The following is a 21,087-nucleotide window of genomic DNA, read 5'->3' on the forward strand; positions in this document are numbered from 1 at the left end:
AACAGCAAGGGTTGCTGGCAACCACCAGAAGCTGGAAGGATCCTCCCCTCCAGCCTCTGGAGAGTGGCGCTGCCGATGTCTTCATGTCAGATTTCTAGACTCCGGAACTAGGAGAGAATAAACTTGTACTTTTCTTAAGCCACCTTGTTGGTGGTAATCTCTTACAGCAGTCCTGGCAAACTAGTACAACAGCTAATCATTAACGCTTAGAGACATTTGCCGTAGAAAAATGGTTATTCCAGGTGTCACACAAAGAAACCGAGGCTGAATGAAGCTGCTGGTGGGAACTCAGCCCCAGATGGTTGAGGTCCAGGCTCACGACCTCTCTGCTGTCACACCCACCCCTGGATAGAGTCAGATGCAATGGATGTGACTGCATCTTGGATGTTACTGCTGCTCACACAGTAGGCATTCAAAAATGGTAGCAACAGCCACCCATACACCAACTCCCTAACCTGCTTGACCTCCAAGTCAAGGGTCAGCAAACATTTTCTTTAAGGGTCAGACAGTAAATATTTGACGCTTTGCAAGTTGAGGCAAAATTGAGCCTTATCTAACCATTAAAAAATAAATATAAAAAGCATCCTTAAGCTCAAGTGCTATAAATGAACAGGCACCTGGGTGGGTTTGCCAGTCAGCTGCAGACCCCACTGCATCTTCCAGCATCTTTGCTGGCAGCTCCACAGGCTCAGCATGCAGGGCATTTTTATTCTCCTCCCTGTCCCTTGCCCCACTCCTGTTGGCCAACACCTCCTTCTGTCTCCTCTTCCCCACCCCCACAGACATTTTCTCAGTTTAGTATTTCACCATGTCTTGCCTTAATTATTGCAAGAACTTCCCATCTTGCCCCACCCCGAGCCACCCTTCACACCTGTCACCAGGCCTGCAGGCCCGAGCACATCAATACCCCTGTTGATCTTCCATGAGGCTCCCTCCATCACCTCCAGTATCAAAATCTCATGAGGACCTTTCTTAAGAACACCAGTGTTTAGGCTACAAGTTCCCACCTTTCAGATTCAGTGCATCCAGAAGGGGCCCTCTATACAGCTGCAACCATGCCAAGGCTGATGTGAGAGGCGGCCGGGGTTTAGTCCCTGATTTTTGTACTTATGGTTCCCTCTGCCCAAAATGTCCTTCCCTGAGCTGCCCACCAGACAAACTCCCAACTGCTTTTCAAAACTCTTCTTCCACTGAGACAGGGAGAAGCCACCCTTGAACTCTGCATAGTTAACCACGCCTCCTCTGTCCTACTTCACACCATGGCACGTGCTACCATGACTGAATGGGTCACACTGTACAGTGACAGCTAACTCACCTGTCAGCCTCCCTCAGTGACCTAAGCTCTGGGCATGGAGTGTATCAGCTCTTAAATGCTTATCAAACCTATCCTAAAGCATTGCCAGGATCAACCACGCACTGTCCATGGATGTTCCTCCAAAAGGCAAAATACAACTATCTTTCAAAGGGAAAACCAATGCTACCACCCAAACCTCTAACACAACCCTGGACTCTCACGCACTATTATTATATAGGCACTAAATTAGACCCACCTCTGATTTCAGTTTTCTGCACACACATCCTCCCTCCCTCATGGAACTGCATCTTCCCTGAGGGCAGGCACCTCCTGCTCAACACCCACACCCAGCGCTTTGTGTATCCAAGTCACTCAACACCATGAACACACACGCTCTAATTCACATGTTTTAAATTAAGCAAAAGGGACCCCAGGGAAAGAGTAGTCTCATGAAAGCTTACCAAAAAGGAGAGAAACATACGATACACAAGTTTAAACACCAAGAATCAATATAAAGTTTAATCATGAGATACATAATTTTTCTGGCACATAAAATGAAGCATTTTCAAATTTCCTCTCCTCCTCCCCACTCCAATGAATTTTGGAAAGTCATTTCGTAGATACTTAAGACTTAAACTGCTCACATGTTCATGACTTCACCCATAAAACACATCCAGATCCTATCTTTATTTCCTGTACGCTTTTAAATCCTGTTATCCATCATCATATAAATAGAAAAACAAAAACATTCTATAAATCACAGGAGAAATCTATTTCAAAATTAACCAAGAAGTACTTTGGCGTGCCTACTTCATTAATTCCACAAGCATTCATTAAGTACTTACTATGCATGTATGAAACAGTGGAACTTTATACTTGAGGAACATAAAAAGACGATCCCTGCACACTAATCAACATACAGTCTCTGGCACACCAGTCAGCCTTCTATCAGCAAAGACGACTTAGAAAAGGGCTGGGATACTCCAAGGACAGGAACTTGACCTGTGGCTTGACTGTGAACGCGCTGGGTGGGGGAGATGTGGAACGGAATGTAGGAGCCTGTCTACCCTCAAGGATTACACTGAAGTCCTAATAGCCCATCCCCACCTCTGTGTCACTCGCAGCCTTCCTCATCTCAACTGATGGAAACTCCATTCTTAGCGTTGGTGAAGCCCAAACCAGAGTCACTCTGTCTCCTCTTCCTCTCAGGTGCCACATCCGATCCTTTAAGAAAACCTGCTGATTCTATCTTTAAAATAAATCTAGAGTGGGACCTCACTGTCTCATCATCTCTCAGCCACATTATCAGATTTACTGGCTCCTAGCTCCTACGACTGAAGCGACTTAGTAGCAGCAGCAGCTCCTACCTTTGACCTCCACCCTGCCTCCTCCCTGCCCATTCTCTTCTCAACAGAGCAACTGGAGTCAGTCTGTTAAAAGGTCTACTGGTACATCACTCCTTCCCTCAAAACCTGTAATGGCTCCTGTCAAACTCGGGCTTTCACTCCAAATCCTGACAATGACCCATGAAGCCCTGTAAGTGGAACTTTCTGGGACCTCACCTCCTACTCAGACCCTCTTAGCACCCATCACCTGGTCTCCCTGCAGTTCCTCAGCAGGCCCAGCACACACCCACACTAGCACCTTTACTCTAGCTGGATCTCCTGCCTGAAGAGCTCTTCCCCCATACCTGTTTGGTTAACCCCCTCACCTCCTTAAATCTCATCTTCTCGATGAGGCCTTGATCATCATGCTTTTCATTATGTACCTCATTCCGCCTCCAGCCTCCCCAAGTCCACTTGTTCTGTTCCACTTTTATTTTCCCCCTAACACATATCATGAGGCGGGTGACTGTCACTGCGCTCCAGATCCAAGCTCTGGGGTCGCCTGATCAGGTCGACCAGCATCTCCCTGTGCCCCTCCAGCCGCAGAGACCAACTGACCCAGCCTTACCTGGGCCGGGACACCCGATGAGCAGGGAGAAGGTCTTCTGCACCCAGAGTACCTGTGGCTTGGCGGTCTGGCCCTCAGGAGCAATCACTCCCCCTCGGCCCCAAAGCCCCCCAGTGACCTGCTCTGGAGGTGGGGACAGGCCCAGACTGTGGCGTTGGGGCAGGTGGTGGGCACACTTGGGTCCCAGTTGTCAGATTCTTTCTGACCGAGGTGTTTTTCCCACTGCACTCTGGAGGTGGGGACCAGCCTGGGTCATGAGGGGTGACCCAGAGAGGCTGGTGTGGGTGCCGGTGAGGTTCCCCAAGAGTCCCTTGGACTACAAGGAGATCAAACCAGTGAATCCTAAAAGAAATCAACCGTGAATATTCACTGGCAGGACTGATGTGGAAGCTGAAGCTCTAGTACTTTGGCCACCTGATGCAAAGAGGGACTCACTGGAAAAGACCTTGATGCTGAGAAAGATTGAAGGCAGGAGGAAAAGGGGATGACAGAGGACAAGATGGTTGGATGGCATCACCGACTCAATAGACATGAGTTTGAGCAAGCTTTGGGTGATGGTGAAGGAGAGAGAAGCCTGGCATGCTGCAGTCCATGGGGTCACAAAGAGTCAGACACGACTGAGTGACTGAACTGAACACATACCGTACTTGGACACACATTATAATTACTCAGTGTGTGTTTTTCCTTGTTGTCTCCACCCTGCTAGAATGTAAACTCTACAAGGGTGGTGATCTTTGCTTTGACTCCTGGTGCAACCGTAGCATCTTTACTAGTGACTGATCTATGATGGGCACTGAAATATTTGTTGAATAAAATCAGGTTTACCTTTCAGAGGATCCCATGAATAAACTGAATGATGTTAAGCTCCCCTCCCTAACCACTGTCTCCCTACCTGCTAAATAACACATAAAACTTATCAGAAGAAAAAAGTCACACCACAGTGAGAGACACAAAGTTCCAAGGAAAGGGAGAAGAAATGACATGAGGACTAAAATTCATCCACACTGAAGTTTAACTGAGCTACAAATGCAAGATCAACAATACAAGACTGGCTCTACGTCTGAAGAGGAGACAGTATTTAGAACTCAAGGTGAAGTACAGCTTGTAGGAGGGAAAACAGCCGATCACACCTTCTCTCTTTGGTGGCCCTATTAATTAAACCCTCATCTGGGTCAGAGGGAAGCTGCTCCAGCGGCCCAGCACGCCTTGGCGTCGGAACACCTGGGAGCTCTCATCACAGGCAGGAAGCCAGGGAGTCATCACTTTCACATTCGCAGCACCTGGCAGGGAGAAGCCCTGGATGCATGTTTGCTGATCTGAATTAAATGTGCGTGACTTCTTTCATGCCAACTGATAAAGGATTTTCATGCTCCTAGATTACAGAGTCACATAAACAAATAGAATGCTCTTGAAACTAGCCTGAAACAAGGTCAAAATGTTCATTATATGCTTTGGAATATTTTATTTTCATGTTTTTTTTGGGGGGGGAATATTTTATTTTCAATGCAGGAACAATGCTATTCAAAGAGTTAACCAACAAAACGATATCTAGGAAATCATGAACTGCATAGTTTCAGGTGATGTAACTGAAGCTCAGAAACGCCAACACTTGTGTGTACAAGGACACAAGTAATTTGGAGGAAGAGAGAGGCTGACAAGAAACAATTTACATAAACTCCTTAGTGTGAACAACAGCAAACTGCTGACTCCAATAACACTGATGATTATTCCTGTCACCATTTTTCCTGGTGTGCAAAACAACAGCTGCATTAAAATACAGCACTCAACTACTGTACTGATGATTCCATGGGGTTTTATACTTTGTCTGCAATTCTGGTGGTAAAAGGCCGCCTGAAGGGATGATAAGATCGCTGGAACTGTCTTTTAAGGGAGAGTATCTCCCATCTTAAAAGTACCTTTATACTTTGCAAAATCAATTGCTTAGTGAGCAATTACTAAGAACCGTAACATTTGGTCCCCATGATGACCTTATGAGGAAGTGTTCCCTCTCTTGTCAGCAAGAAAATGGGGCTCACAGAGGTTAAAACAGCTGCCCAAGGATCCCCTCACATCTGGTCACCCAGATGTCAGGCTGGCCCATGGTGACCAGACTCTGCTGTGGGGCCCCAGAGCCGAATCAGCCCCCCATCAGACCCAGACCAGCCCCATCTGCTCTGTGAAGCCCCGGGGATTCTCAGCACCCTGGCACACAGCTTCCCTGCCACCAGTCAAAACACTCCATGATGGGACTTCCTCTGCACCTCCACTGCAGGGCGTACAGGTTCGATCTCTGGTCAGAGAACTAAGCTCCTGCCTGCTGCCTGGCACAGCCAAGAAACAAAATAACAACAACAAAAACCTCCATGAGGATCAGAGTCCTGTCCATTCCTCCTGCAGATACAAATCAAGTCTGTGCTCTGTAAACATGGGACGAAAAACAGTTCAGGTCTTCTGGGCACAGTCTCTCTAAACAGAAAGCATTACTGTGCTATGTGTGTGTGTGTGTGTGTGTGTGTGTGTGTGTGATCATCATAAGTAGATAGCAAATTAAATCTAATTTGATATGAAACTTTAGTTGTAAAACACTTTGAGAAGACAGCAGATTTTTAGTTAGCTTGAAAAGAAGGAATCTGTTTAAGAAAAGTGTCATGTTGGTAAGGGTTGTTTGGGTTCCACACAGTCTTTGAAAATTCAAAGATGACCAGATAGGAGCCTGTACATATGACACTTCAAGAGGACAGTCCAGCTGAGTCCAAGATTCCTCAGAAGACCGTGAGTGGCAGTTCGGGTCCCTGCCACCTCTGGGCTCTACAGTGACTGACCTAACAGACCAGACTTCCTGATACAATTCTGCGGAGGGCTTCACAACTCAAAAACGAAGTCGGAAAAGACCAATGACAAGGTGATGTGAGCAGTGTCCCCACCTAGATTGTGACCAAGACATTCGGTGGCCAGTCACGCTGATGCTTTAACCCAGGGATTCAGCCATCTATAACAAGACAGTGGAAGAAATGTCAGACTTTATTTTTTGGGGCTCCAAAATCACTGCGGATGGTGACTGAAGCCATGAAATTAAAAGACGCTTACTCCTTGGAAGGAAAGTTATGACCAACCCAGACAGCATATTAAAAAGCAGAGACATTACTTTGCCAACAAAGGTCTGTCTGGTCAAGGCTATGGTTTTCCCAGTGGTCTGTATGGATGTGACAGTTGGACTGTGAGGAAAGCTGAGCGCTGAAAAATTGATGCTTTTGAAGTGTGGTGTTGGAGAAGACTCTTGAGAGTCCCTTGGACTGCAAGGAGATCCAATCAGTCCATCCTAAAGGAGATCAGTCCTAGGTGTTCATTGGAAGGACCGATGCTGAAGCTGAAACTCCAATACTTTGGCCACCTCATTCGAAGAGCTGACTCATTGGAAAAGACTCTGATGCTGGGAGGGATTGGGGGCAGGAGGAGAAGAGGACGACAGAGGATGAGATGGCTGGATGGCATCACCGACTGGATGGGCATGAATTTGAGTAAACTCCAGGAGTTGGTGATGGACAGGGAGGCCTGGCATGCTGCGATTCACGGGGTCGCAAAGAGTCGGACACAACTGAGCGACTGAACTGAACTGAACTGAACAAAAACCCCAAAGGCAACCTTGTCTCCACTAAGAAAATACAGATTGGGCCAAATCTCAAGGCTGGAACTGAAGTCTCCTTAAAAAATAGCTGGGAGTGGATGGGAGAGAAGAATGGTTCAGTTAAAGATGAGACTAAAGCAAAAAAGGTGAATGACCTCGGTTGCTAGTCCAGAGGTTTCAAAGTAAGGATGAGCTTGTAAACAGCCCGCTTAATAGACCTCTTCTCTGTACTTCTGGCACCATCTTCTCAGGGCTATGTTTAGACACAGGAGAATGGGGAGCAGAGAGGGAAGGGCTCACAGTGGCCCAGCCTCACCTCGAGTGCCCTGTCGGGACTCTGGCTATCTTTAATTAATGTCTGAGGGACATGAGACCAACCGCCCCTGTGCTGACAGGAAGCACAATGGTGAAATTCTACCCACAAGACTGCCAGGCTCACTACCGATGTACCATTCCTGAGGTCCTGGGGTTGTTTTCTGTTCAAAAGAAAGCTCCCTCTGGAACCTTTACAGAGGGCAGTGAAGTAGACCCTGCATGTTTAATTTACGAGCACAGAAAACAGGACTGCCTGTTTGTCTGGTTCTGCATCTCCACTTCACATACTCAGACTATACTTTACCAACCAATCACTTTTACATGACTTTATACCTTTTCTCTGGAATACAATTTCCCTTTAAGTCACTGCCTCTGGCTATCTAGTCCAATTCATCAACAAAGATGAAACCAACATTTCTCATCATCTAACATTACTGTCTTTCCCTTTCACAGTATTCCCCAAGAGATAAGCCCAAAGCTTTTAAACCACCATCACTCGCTGCCTTCCAGATTAAGCTTCATTAAATACCAGAGATTAATCGTATCTTTGGAAACAGAATTGAATACGCTAAGAAACTGATAGTGAAATATATTCTACACACCATACCAAACTCACTAAAACTGGCATTATAAAATCATACAGCAGGCAGGGACGATGAAGAGGAAGGGGATAAGCGGCTGCCATTTCAAGAAAAGAAAATCAAGACCACGGGGCTACAAAGCTCACTGATAGACCTGTGTAGGCTGGTTAGTCAGCAATCAATGAACCATCCATGAACAAAGAATTTAAGGGGCTCCTGTGACAACAAAGCAAAATATGAATTAAATTCAGACAGGTTCTGAATTCCATCTTCTGTCCCTCAGACTACAGAAAACTGCCTTCTTCCTACACTGAACTCCATGAACCAAAATAGGTCTGTTTATCTGAGACTTCATCAGTAGATTAAAAAAAAAAATCAGAATTCTAACATTCCCTTTTTGCTGAAGGAAACAGAAGGCTCTCTTCATTTTTGCAGAAAGCACTTATACTAAAACCATTATTAAGTGTAAGTGGTGGTTTTAGTACTAAGTACGGTCAGTAAACCCCAGCTGACCACACTGCAGGGCATTTATGTTCTCCACCCTCTTTCTGGAAACAGTTCCTTATGAGCCTCAAATGTCCATCTGGAACCCAGTTGGGTTTTCTGAACGGGGCATGAAGGCAGGATGCAAAGCCGGTGGACTTCCTCCCGCTGCACAAGTATTACTCGATGGTTGGGTACCCAGGATGTTCTGTAGAGAAGGATCTAGCAGGACCTGTTTCCCCACCTACTTTTTATCCCTTAAGTTCATACAGAGAGGGGATGCCAGGTGATGATCGAGAGAAAAGAAAACCATCTGGAAGTATGTGAAGAGATCATCGATTTGCCAGAGAAACCCATGACAGGATTGACAGTTAAACTCTGGCCAACAGTTCAGCTCAATACGGTCCAATGAGAACCTAGGGCAAGGATGGAAACAGACCTCACCTCTGTTGTCCAGTACGGTAGCCGCTGGCTATAAAGCACTTGAAGTATAACTAGTATGACTAAGGAACCGAATTTTTTAAATTTTACTGAACTGTAACTAACTTGAAGAGTTACGTGTGGCTTACAGACTCAGCATGGAAGAACTCAGGTCCAAAACTCTGGGAAAGCTGGCTGATGGCAGCAGTCTCCTGGCTAAGAAAAAGGCTCCAGAGGAGCCTAATGGTCCCGTCCTCTCCCCCAAGAATTAAGGGAGAAAAAGAACTAATTAACTCCCCTTTTTAACTGCTTTAGTCATTAAAAAGTACTTTCTTATAATTTTCTGACTCAACTGAATGTGGGTCTCCTTAATATATGATTGCGTGCGTGCTAAGTCGCTTCAGTCGTGTCCGACTGTGCAATCCTATGGACTGTAGCCTGTCAGTCTCTTCTGTCCGTGGGAGTCTCCAGGCAGGAATACTGGAGTGGGTTGCCATGATTTTCTCCAGGGTAATATATGATTAGAACATGTAAAATGTAAAAGGGATAAAACCACTTTTCTCTTACTGAAAACAACAAAGACTTAATATAAACTTTGGACCAAATACTTACAACAAAAGATCGCATAAACTGCTTAAAGATTTTCACTTTTTTTTTTTTTTACGCTCCTCTCAAAAGTCACAGTAAGGCCTACAATATGATTATGTTTTGAGATCCTGAAGGAAAAAACAACTTGTAAACAAAATTCCCAAGTGCTCAGATGAAGAAAGATTCATTCCAACAGCAACTGTGTAGTAGGAGCGGGAGGGGGCTGTTTCTTCTGCTCTGTACAATCATGTGAACATCCAGAACATGTTCAAAAAGCTTCAGCCGGGCTTAAAGCTCATCTGTATTCCTAAAACGGCCAACACTAGCATCCCTGATAAATGCTGGCTGTAAACAAATGCTTTTAGCTTTATGCACTGCACGCTATAGCTTTAAATGGCTGTACATTCTAAAGATATGTTTCCAGGGACACAGGCTCCCTGTACATCACACACCAAGGCTACAGCAGAAACAAACAAAAAGTTGATATGTTGAATATCAACTGATGTTCTTTCTGAAGTTCCTGAAGATTATGTTTAGGGCCCTTGAACTGTTTTAAACAAGGTAAAAATGGTACTGCTTTTAACGAAGGAAGTTTCTCAAATCCCAACAAGAGACAATTTTAGTTCTAGTGTTAAAAAAAAATAATAAACTATGTATATGGCTTGACAGACTATATATAAACTCAAAATAGACTTTATAGCAAACATCAAGTATTTTCTAATCACTTCGACAGCAGAGTCACTCAAGAAGGCTGAGTGTGTGGTCTGAAGACAGTAAAACCACTGAATGAACTGACGCTGCCCTGTAGTAGCCAGCCACCTGTGTGACTGCACGATCTGTACCTGGCTCCACCCTTTCAACTGTTTACCAACAATAGGCATAAACTCACAGAAACATTTAAAAAGGCACCCAGCGCTGGATCCAGAATGATGTAACAGTGGATTTAAATGTCAGATCCTGCATTAAAGGCTCAAAGAGTCAGTTGCACCAGCACCGACTAAAATATCAAGAATTCATAGCAATTTATGCAAAAAAGGGGGGTCACAGGGAACAAAGACGCAGGTTCAATGCAGGTCAATAGTGATATGTCTGCCCAAACAGCTAATTCAACCTTATATTCACTTACAAGATGTAAATTGTCAAAAAAGTTACTGTTCTCCACTGAAACTATTGCAGATAGTTACACTGAAAGTATTGTAGATGTTTGGGGCAGTGCATTTTAGCAGGGACTACCCCAGCATCAGCATATTTGCCGGACCCCTCTCTGGGGAGTTAGAAGCCTGTCACCTACTCGGAAGAGGCAGGAGTGCAGCAGAGGGGAAGGAAGCTGCTGTCCCAAAAGGTCTGATGGGCTGACATGACGAGGAAGAAACTTACTTTGTGTGTTTCCAGGGAACAGAAAGACAATCAAGAGAGGCAAACTTTAGTTTAATACCAGGAAGAACAGGTTAAAGATCTGGGCTGTTTGTAAACCGGCTGTCCCACCTCAAAGGGCAGCAAGCGACTCATTACCCAGGGCCAGACTCATTGGCCCAAGGAGGTTTCCACCCCCTCAGGAAGGTGGTTAGGTGACGTCTTCTTCCCCTCCCCCACAGCGAACTGAAGACCTTCTCAGCAAGGCTGCCTCCCCATTCCAACCCCTCCCCATTCCCCCTCTCTCCAGGCATGCTATCAGAATGCAAGCCAGCGAGTAACCTTAAGGCAGGAATTACTGCTCTAATTCTGCTCTAATTTATTTTCTAAGAAAACAATCTGCAAACTTCAGTCTTTAGGGACACTAACGACGACTAAATAAAACATGCTCTGACAGTTGGGCAGCTAACTCGCTGAGATACCAGAAACACTGCTCTCAAACACAATACTCAGACCCTATACATTCTACATGGCTTCCCTACACCATTTTCCTAAATAATATTCTTAATTTCAGTCGGTTAGTAGACACCAAATTCAAAATGACCAAGCTTAAAGAGAGTAATTTTCTTAAAACTTCCTGAAATTTGGCTGAGTCTTTTACCTTATTTTACAAAGCTTGCAAGCAAGAAGCCTGTGCAGGAAATTCCTACGCCTCCCCATTTAAGTGGTACCTACAGAGAACTGACCCTACTTTCTCTACCAATGCAGGGGCTGAGACGAGAAGAGGGGCAAAAGCAGGACTTACCTTTATCTGCAGATATCCACTCTTGCCCCTGATTTCCACACTTCCCGAAACCCACAGCTAAATGACACTGCCAGTGTTCAAATGGATGCCTAACATGGCTTGGGTCCCCTTCTAATTCTACCCTAGACACAAGATGACCGATCCCAGAAGCTCAATACCCAACTATTCACACTCCAAAATGACAGCACTGTCGTCAAAAGTGCCCTCCCAACCTCCTCTGAAGAGTGTACCCGCAGCCTGTCTGGAAAAGCCTGTCTGGAAATACTTTAAGGAGGAAGCCACCAGCCCACCATCCGCCCTACCCTTGGGGCACCGCCTGGCTGCCCACATCCCTGCTGGGATCCCGACCTGTGGGATATTAATCTGAAACAGACAATGGGACTTCTGTCAAAGTGACCCTCTCAGCCTGAACAACACATCCCACACCGTCCTCTCTTAAGGCCAGGCTTTACCTTTCTGGACGTGGATGATGTCGGGGAAGTTGGCCAGGTGGCCCTGATACAACGCCAACAGGTCCATGACCGGGTCCAGGTCTTGCCTGGGCTGCTCGGCGAACAGCTCGCCGATGGCGTCGTAGGCATCTCCGGTGAAGGCGATGGCCTGGTTCAGGCCGGCCGAGAAGGCCTGCTGGTCCAGCTCAAAGGCCTGGCTGAGGCCGCGGAAGGACTGCCCCACCCTCTGGTACTCCTTCTTGAAGCCGGTCACCTGCTTGCGCGCGAACTCGTTGGCTGTGTGGTTGAGCTGCAGCGCGCTGTCGTCCATCTTCTTGGTGAAGCACTTGAAGCCTTCGATCTTGCTCTCCACCTCCTGCAGGTCGAGGGCGGCGGCGGGGGGCGTGCTTAGGGTCAGGAAGAAGTTGGCACCCACCATCTCATCCTTCTCGGCCTTCCTCTTGCCCTGCTTCCAGGCCTTCTCGTCGGTGCTGCTGGGGCAGGTCAGGAAGTGCTGGAAGACGTCGCACTGAGCCAGCACCGGGTGGCTGGCCATGTGGTTCATCCACCAAATCAGGCCTTTTCTGCGCTTGGAGATGAAGTCCTCCTCAAAGCGGCCGGTGGCCTGCTTCTCGGGCAGGTGCGGCACCGAGATGACCGGGAACTTCTCGGCCAGGCGCGCGTACAGCCAGTCGAAGTGCTTGTAGCGCCGGTGCACCGGCACCTGCGTGTGCGTGGGCACCAGCTTGTACGAGATGTAGCTCTTCATGCCCTTGAACTTGGTCTGCTTGGTGGGGTCGTCGATGGTGCACTGGAAGGGGTAGGGGTTCTCCTGCCACTCGGGGCCATAGGGTCCCAGCACCACGCACAGCTTGTCCCCATCCTTCACGAAGCCCGACGCCTCACCCAGCACGAAGGCCTCCCCGCCCGACTTGACGAAGGTGGAGAAGCGGTTGAGGTTGCGGCTCACGGTGGCCGAGCTCTTGGCCCCCGACGGGTGGTGCTGCGGGGGCGCAGAGCCGCCGCGGGAGCCCAGCGACAAGTCGGAGCGCGTGGACAGGCTGTAGCGGCCAGCAGCGCCGACGCCCCCAGACGACGAGCCGTCGAGGTCCGGGTAAGCGCCGCTCCCCAGTGCGCCCGGCTCGTCAGCCACGGTGGAGCTGTCGTCCCACTCATCGTCCCAGTCATCGTCGCTGCCCTGGCTGGCCTGGTAGCCGCCGCCGCCGCCGCCGCCGTAGAGCTGTTGCGGCGACGGCTGCAGGGCGCTCCCGCCGTACGAGAAGCCCTGCGGCTGGAAGGTGCTCACCGGCGGCGCCTGCTGCGGTTGCAGCAGCGGCTGGAAGGCGTCGGGCTGCGGCTTGAAGGAGGTGGGCGGCACGGCGGGCAGGGGCTCGAAGCCGCCGGGTGGCACGTTGGCGTAGCGGGCCGGGGCGCCCGGGGCGCCCGGGCCGCCGTCGCTCGCCGGGCCGGGCTCGGGGGCGCGGATCACCTGCACGTAAGAGGCCGGGAAGAGGCCGCGGTCTCCGCGGCTGTTGATCCCCTCGAGCCAGCCCTCGATGTCCTGTTCGCTGCACAGGCTCAGCACCTCGTGCTCCCGCAGCGAGATCTCGCCCGGGTTCTCCGACCTGAAGTCGTAGAGCGCCCGGGCGCGCAGCGCCATGGTCCCGGCACCCCGGCGGGCTGCCCCCCGACTCCCGGCGCCCTGAGCCTGGCGCCCGCCCGAGGGGCCCGCGGTCGTGCCCGCGCCCTGGCGCGCTGAGAGGAGCTCCGAAGGCAGCACACACTCCTGGGCCCCCACCCTCTGGTCGCGCCCTCCGCGCCGCTCCGCTAGCAGCGCAGACTGCCGCGCTGGGCCGCCGCCGCCGCCGGTCGGGGGCGGGGCCCGCGGCCTCCCACGTCCCCAGCTGCGCTAATCCACGGCCGAGAGCCGCGCGCTAGGCGAGAGCAAGCGATGGCCGAGCCGCCGCGCACGCCCCCAGGTTCGACTCCGTGGCCGCCACTGCCCCCTTGTGGCCAATGCCGTTCAATGAGGCGCAGGGGTGAGAGCTTGAGGGTGAAGGTTTCTATTCAGAAGTGAACTGAGATCTTTCTTTTTTAGGCTTTTAAGTTAAAAAAAAAAGTATCTTAGAAAGTAAGTTAATATTTTCATTGCTGATTAACGTTCCCACTCTGAGCGCTCAGTGAATACTCGTACAATGACATAACCCACGCGTCTGTTGAAGGATTTTCAATGAATGTTAGCTATTGCGCTAAGAAAGACGGGATGCCGGGAGGTGCGCTGTAAACTGACGGAGAAGCTCCCTGACATCTTCTACCCACTGGAGGCTTTTGGTCAAAAAAGAGAGGAGAGTGACAAGAGCAAAGTAAGGAAGGCGCTGCGTTTCACCAATTAAGAGCTAAGGGTGGTGTAGCAGAGGGAGGCACTGGAGAGTTTACACTAAAATAAATTTGCTGAGAGAGCTTGCATTTTGCCTGTGTCCCGTCCCCTTCCTAAAACACGTGAATGAGAGTTTAAGCTTCCGCTCCAGGCTACTGGGGTCGATCTGTCTTCTGATAATCCCTGCCTGTATGACCTTGAGCAAGTCACTTTTTGCACTCCTGGATTTGTTGTGGGGATTTGATAATCGTGGAATCTCTATTTACAGATGAGGAAAATGAAACAGATAGCTTGCATTATAGGTGGGAAGCACAGTTTAAGTGTTTGCTGCTGCTGCTGCTGTTATTTTGAAAAGCAAAAACCTTGTCCTCTTTCATAAAGAGAATGCTAAATCGCTTCAGTCGTGTCCGACTCTTAGCGACCCTATGGACTGTAGCCCACCAAACTCTTCTGTCCGTGGGATTCTCCAGGCAAGAATAATGGAATGGGTTGCCATTTCCTTCTCATCATAAAGAGAATAGGGTTCCTAAAATTACAGCCCCCGGATATGTGCTGGAGGAAGGATACCAGTGTTCAGACCCCTGCTCCTAGCCTGGACTCAGTGACCACCCCGCTCCATCCATTTGTCTCACTATGTTTATACTATTTTTAAGATAAGTAGATAAAATCACTTCCTGAAGTTTTAATCAACTCCAATCTCCTAGAGTTGCCTTATTTCACATCTTCTTTTCTTTCAGAGTGTAATTTGCCTAAAGCTTTTTCTTCTCAGAATCCCCTCTTATTAAGTCTAGCCTAATTATTCCTTTGAAGACACCTCTAATTGGGTGTTAGCATTCATATGTCATTAATTTCATCCTGTCCTCTGACCCTTTTCAAGCAAATCTGGGAAAGGAGCCAGAAGAGTATACAATCATTATAAGAGCTGTGGTATTCTAAACTTCCTGCACAAAACCACCAACCCAATATACCAGAATTACTCCCACAGTATTTATCCCTAATACAAACCCTTAATTCAATTCAGTAAGCAAATTCTGAATTACACCACTTGTAGCTAAAAATTCTGGGTTAGGACAGTTCTCACAGCAATTAACAGAGGTCACTGAATTTTGATGTCAGCAATTGATGTGGTCAGAATCATGATGTCAACAGGTATGAACCATCAAGAATACAATTTATTTTACTTATTAGCTTCTGAGAAGCTAATCCAAAATATTTAAGATAAATATATTCTGTTTCACCTTTTCTATTCATCTGGTAGTTAACTTTTTAGATTAAAAAGTGATTAAAGTAGCATGAAACTTGCAATGCTTTGGGATTTCAAATAGGGAGGGAGACTGGAAATCTGTTTCAGGTGTGAATGTTGCTTAAATTTGAGGGGATGGCATTTATAGACAGGTTGGGCTTCTCTGTAGAGTCATGGCTGGGGAACTGCTGGATTCCAGAGATTGTTTACAGAACCAGTGCAGGAGCAAATGTTTAGGGGTCATGAATGACAGGGACATGGTTCCTAGCCCCATGGCACCTTAATAGCAGGAAAGACACCACCCCTTAAAGGCCATGGATACCTAGAAAATATACTCAAGTATTAAAAACTTGTTACTGTTCACTCAAGGAAGTAGATACAGTAATACATTATAAAGAGATTTCTCTAGAAAATGAAGCATATTATTTATAATTCAATTTACAGAATCATCATTATAACCATCAACTTTCCATTTCATTATGCTTTTCTAAAAACAAGTCACTAGGGAATACTAAATGGCTCCAAACAACCACATTTTCACACTTCTTTCCTTGGCCTCAGAGGCCTTAGGTGGCTGGGCTCCTGCCCCTCTTTCTATCCTTCTCTTCCACTGGAGAGAAACCACAGTGGTTTCTTTGCTATTTCTGGAACAAGACAAATATGCCTTGCTTTTTTTTTTTTTTCCAGTAGACTTTGTTTTTTTAGAGCAGTAGTAGGTTCATAGCAAAACTGAGCAGAAAGTAAAGAGATTTTTCCGTATACAGCCCGTCACAACACCACTACCCCCACACACAGCCTCCCCATGGACACATCTATCACCCAAAGTCCATAGCTTCTGTTAGAATTCACTAGTGTTGTACATTCTATGGGTTTGGACAAATGTATAATGACATGTATCCACCATTATATTATCATATAGAATACTTTCACTACCCTAAAACTCCTCTGTGTTCTGCCTACTAATCCTTTCCCTCCTCCCTCCCTCCCTCCTAATCCTTGGTAAACACAGATATCTCTTCTACTCCAAAGTTTTGCCTGTTCCAGAATGTCATATAGTGGGAAACATACTATGGAGCCTTTTCCAATTGGCTTCTTTCATTCAATAATATGCATTTAAGATTCCTCCATGTCTTTTCATAGCTTGGTAGCTCATTTCTTTTTAGCACTGAATAATATTTCATTGCCTGGGTGTGCCACAGTTTATCCACTTACCTACTGAAGGACATCTGGGTTGCTTCCAAGTTTTGCCAATTATGAATAAAGCTGCTGTAAATATCTCTATGCAGGTTTCTGTGTGACTATAAGTTAGAAACTCCTTTGGGTGAATATCAAGTAATGCGATTACTGAAGTATGTGTAATTTTGTAAGAAAATGCCAATGGTCTTCTGCAGTGACTGTACCACTTTGCATTCCCACCAGCAATGAATGAGAGTCCCTGTTACTGTAAATCCTCACTATCATTTGGTGTTATCAGTGTTCTGGACTTTGGCCCTTCTAATACTTCGCAACAAAGGTCCGTCTAGTCAAGGCTATGGTTTTTCCAGTGGTCATGTATGGATGTGAGAGTTGGACTGTGAAGAAAGCTGAGCACTGAAGAATTGATGCTTTTGAAGTGTGGTGTTGGAGAAGACTCTTGAGAGTCCCTTGGACTGCAAGGAGATCTAACCAGTCCATCCTAAAGGAGATCAGTCCTGGGTGTTCATTGGAAGGACTGATGCTGAAGCTGAAACTCCAGTACTTTGGCTACCTCATGCGAAGAGTTGACTCACTGGAAAAGACCCTGATGCTGAGAGGGATTGGGGGCAGGAGGAGAAGGGGACGGCAGAGGATGAGATGGCTGGATGGCATCACTTTCTCGATGGACATGAGTTTGAGTAAACTCCGGGAGTTGGTGATGGACGGGGAGGCCTGGCGTGCTGCAATTCATGGGGTCGCAAAGAGTCGGACACGACTGAGCGACTGAACTGAACTGAACTGAACTGAGTAAGCTTGGAGTGGTATGTCATTGTTGTTTTAATTTGCATTTCCCTGGTGACATATGATGTGGAGCATCTTTGCATGTGCTTATTTGCCATTTGTATATCTTCTTCAGTGAGGTGTCTATTAAGGTCTTCGGCCCATTTTTAAATTGGGTTACTTTCTTATTTTTTATTTTGAAGAATCTTTTGAATATTTTAGATAACAGTCCTTTATCAACTGTGTCTTTTGCAAATATTTCTCCCAGTCTGTGGCTTGTCTTCTCATTTTCTTGATGTAATCTTTCACAGAGCAGAAGTTTTTAATTTTAATGAAGTCCAACATCGATTATTTTTTTTTCATGGATAGCACCTTTGAAGTTATATCTGAAAAGTCATTGTCATACCCAAGGTCATCTAGGTTTTTGCCTATGTTATTTTCCAGGATTTTTATAGTTTTTCATTTTGTACATTTAGGTCTCTGATCCATTTGAGTTAATTTTTGTGAAGGGTATAGGATTTGTGTCTAGATTCATTTTTTTGCATGTGGATGTCCAGTTGTTCCAGCACTATTTATTGACAAACCTATCTTTGCTCTTTTTTCAAAGGTCAGTTGAGTCTATTTATGAGTTTGTTACTGGGCTGTCTGTTTCACTGATTTGTCTGTTTTGTCTTTCACCAATACTACACTGTACTGATTACTGCAGCTGTAGAGTAAGGTTTGAAGTTGAGTAGTTTCAGCAGTCTTAACTTTTGTTCTTCTCCCTCCACTTTGTGTTGGTTTTACTAGATTTTTTACCTCTCTGTATAAACTTGAGAATCAGTTAGTGGATATCTACAAAATAACTTGCTGAGATTTTGATTAGAATTGCATTGGATCTATAGGTCAAGTTGGGAAGAATTGACATCTTGGCAATATTCAGTATTCCTATTCATGAACATGGAATATCTCTCTGTGTAATTGTTCTTTCATTTCCTTCCTCAGTTTTTGTAGTTTCTTCATGTACATCTTGTGCAAGTTTTGGTATATGTTTGCCTAAATGGTTCATTTTGAGAGGGTACTAGTATAAGTGGCATTGTGCTTTTAATTTTAGCTCCACTTGTTCATTGCTGGTATGTATAGGAAAATAGTTGGCTTTTGTATATTATCCTTGCATCCTGCAACCTTGCTATAATGTATTATGAATTTCATGGGGGGGGGGGATTTGTTGTTGATTCTACTGGATTTTTCTGCATAAATAATCATATCCTCTGCAAACAGTTTTATTTCTTCCTTCCCAAACTGTATAACTTTTCCTACTCTTCATTACCTTAGCTAGGACTTCCAGTATGATGTTGAAAAGCAGTCATGAGAGGTGGAAGGATGGGGACAAGTTGTGTATGGTGCTCGGCCCCTACGGCCCCAAGCGGCAGGAAGAACCCCTACCCCTTCCAGTGCACCATCAACAACCCCACCAAGCAGACCAAGTTCAAGGGCATGAAGAGCTTCGTCTCCTACAAGCTGTACCCATGCATCCTTTCTTCAGTCATGTGCAATCTACTATAAGTCCATCAAAGGCGTTCTTCATTTCTTTACAGTGTTTTGATCTCTAGCATTTCTTTTAGTTCCTCAAATTTCCATTTCTCTGCTTGCACTACCCATCAGTACTTGTATACTGTCTCCTTTATTCATCAGAGCCCTTAACTTTTTAATCATAGTTGTTTTAATTTCCCAACCTGATCATTCCAACATCCTGGCCATATATGAATCTGGTTCTGATGCTCGATCTTTCTCTATTCCAGCTATATTTTTTGCCTTTTAGTATGCCTTGTAATATTTTCTTGCTAGCCAGGCATGATGTGCTGGCCTTTAGTGATATATGGTAAGGTGTAGGGGGCTGGGAAACATTTTAGTCTAGGATTAGGTCTCAAACTTTTAGTGAGGTTGTGTCTCTGAATTGTGAACTTCACATGTGCTTCTCTTAGGTGAGGCTAGAAGGCTAGAGGGTGCTGGAGTTGAGCAGTTCCCTGCCCCCAGATCAGCTGGGCTGCATTAAAGCCCAGGCAGCTTAGGCTCTGGTGAAAGTTTCTCCTGAGGGAAGTTCTTGTTAAAAAGGACAGAATGCTCTGGAATATTTCAAAATGGTTCCTTTTTCCCTGCCAGAATATTTCTCTGATATTCACTGTGAGCACGTGGTAGAGATCCAAGAGGTAAAACTCACAGATGTGTGGGACCCTCTGATGACTGGGTCTCCCTAGAGTTTGTGACTCTCAGAGTTGCCCACGCTAAGCCTCCAGCAATTCCTGAATTACAGTTCAGGTTTTCCTATCCAGCCCTGGTTCCTGCAGAGGTTTCTACTTTAGGAAGTTGTGATTCTCTATATTCTCCTGTGGGTCTCTCCAGTTTGGGGAGTTTGCCCTGTGACCCCACTTTTCTTACAGATCTAAGAAGGGTGGTTGATTTCCCACTTTGCTCAGCTTCACTGTCTTTGCTGTTTTCTCTGTCTGGATTCCTCTTCCCCCAGATCCACCATACTGCACCTTCACTTCATTCCAAATCAGCATGGATCCTCCATTGCTCCTTCCTTCTCCTGCCTTGGAGAACCTGGGAGTAAGACGGAGGGAGCCTGGGCCCCTGAGTCACAACCGCAATTGGATTTTGTGAGAGGAAAAAAAACCTTTTGTTGGGTAAGCTAGTGAGATTGTGTGATTTGTTTATTGAGGCACCTGGCTCCAATTACTCTGACAAATACCACCTCCCCTTTCCCCATCTCCTTCTTTCATCCTGTGCTATTTTTCATCATAACACTTACTACCTAATATAAACACACTAATATAGTCACTGTCTCTCCCTGTTAGAATGTAAACCTTTTTTAAGGCAGCAAGTTTGTTTGGAGGTACTAAGAATACAGCAATGAACAAAACAGACATGGGAGGAAACCCACAAATATTTGCTCAGTGCACAAATGAGGGGATGTCCACTTATCTCCCTGGAGGTCAGCTCTTCTCAATAGCTCTTCCTGTGTCTGGCTCTACTTGCCCATGCCTCTCAGCTGCTGGCAGAAACTAAATGTTTCTAAGGACAGCTAAATATATTTATGGGCTTCCCCGGTGGCTCAGTGGTAAAGAATCTGCCTGCAATGCAGGAGATACACGTGTGATCCCTGGGTTAGGAAGATCCCCTGGAGGTGGGCATGGAATGCACTCCAGTGTTCTTGCTGGGAAAATCCCATGGACAAAGGAGTCTGATGGGCTACAATCCATGGGATCACAAAGATTCAAACACAGCTGAAGCTACTGAACACACACACTCACACACATATATATGTGCATGTGCTAAGTTGTTTCAGTCGTGTCCGACTCTTTGCAACCCTATGGACTGTAGCTCACCAGACTCCTTTGTCCATGGTATTTTCCAAGCAAGAATACTGGAGTGGGTTGCTTGACCTCTTCCAGGAATTCTTCCTAACCCAGGGATGGAACCAGCATCTCTTAGTTCTTCTGCTTTGGCAGGCAGTTTCTTTACCACTAATGCCACCTGGGGAACCCATATATGTACATATATATGGTGGTTCAGATGGTGAAAGAAAAAATCTGCCTGCAATGTGGGAGACCCAGGTTTGATTCCTGGGTCAGGAAGATTCCCTGGAGAAGGAACTGGCAACCCACTCCAGTATTCTTGCCT

General features: G+C 46.4%; 1 protein-coding gene across 1 annotated transcript in view; it reads right to left on the bottom strand.

The window, feature by feature from the left end:
- The window catches only part of SNX18 (sorting nexin 18), a 29,777-nt gene extending 16,058 nt beyond the window's left edge, over nt 1-13,719 (bottom strand). The window contains exon 1 of the mRNA XM_043488525.1: nt 11,870-13,719. Coding sequence (XP_043344460.1) covers nt 11,870-13,508 — 1,639 coding nt within the window. The 5' untranslated portion in view covers nt 13,509-13,719. The remainder of the gene's footprint in view (nt 1-11,869) is intronic.
- Between the last annotated feature and the right edge of the window lie 7,368 nt (nt 13,720-21,087).

The sequence above is a fragment of the Cervus canadensis genome, chromosome 16, assembly GCF_019320065.1.
Source record: "Cervus canadensis isolate Bull #8, Minnesota chromosome 16, ASM1932006v1, whole genome shotgun sequence".
NCBI classification, from domain to species: Eukaryota; Metazoa; Chordata; class Mammalia; order Artiodactyla; family Cervidae; genus Cervus; species Cervus canadensis.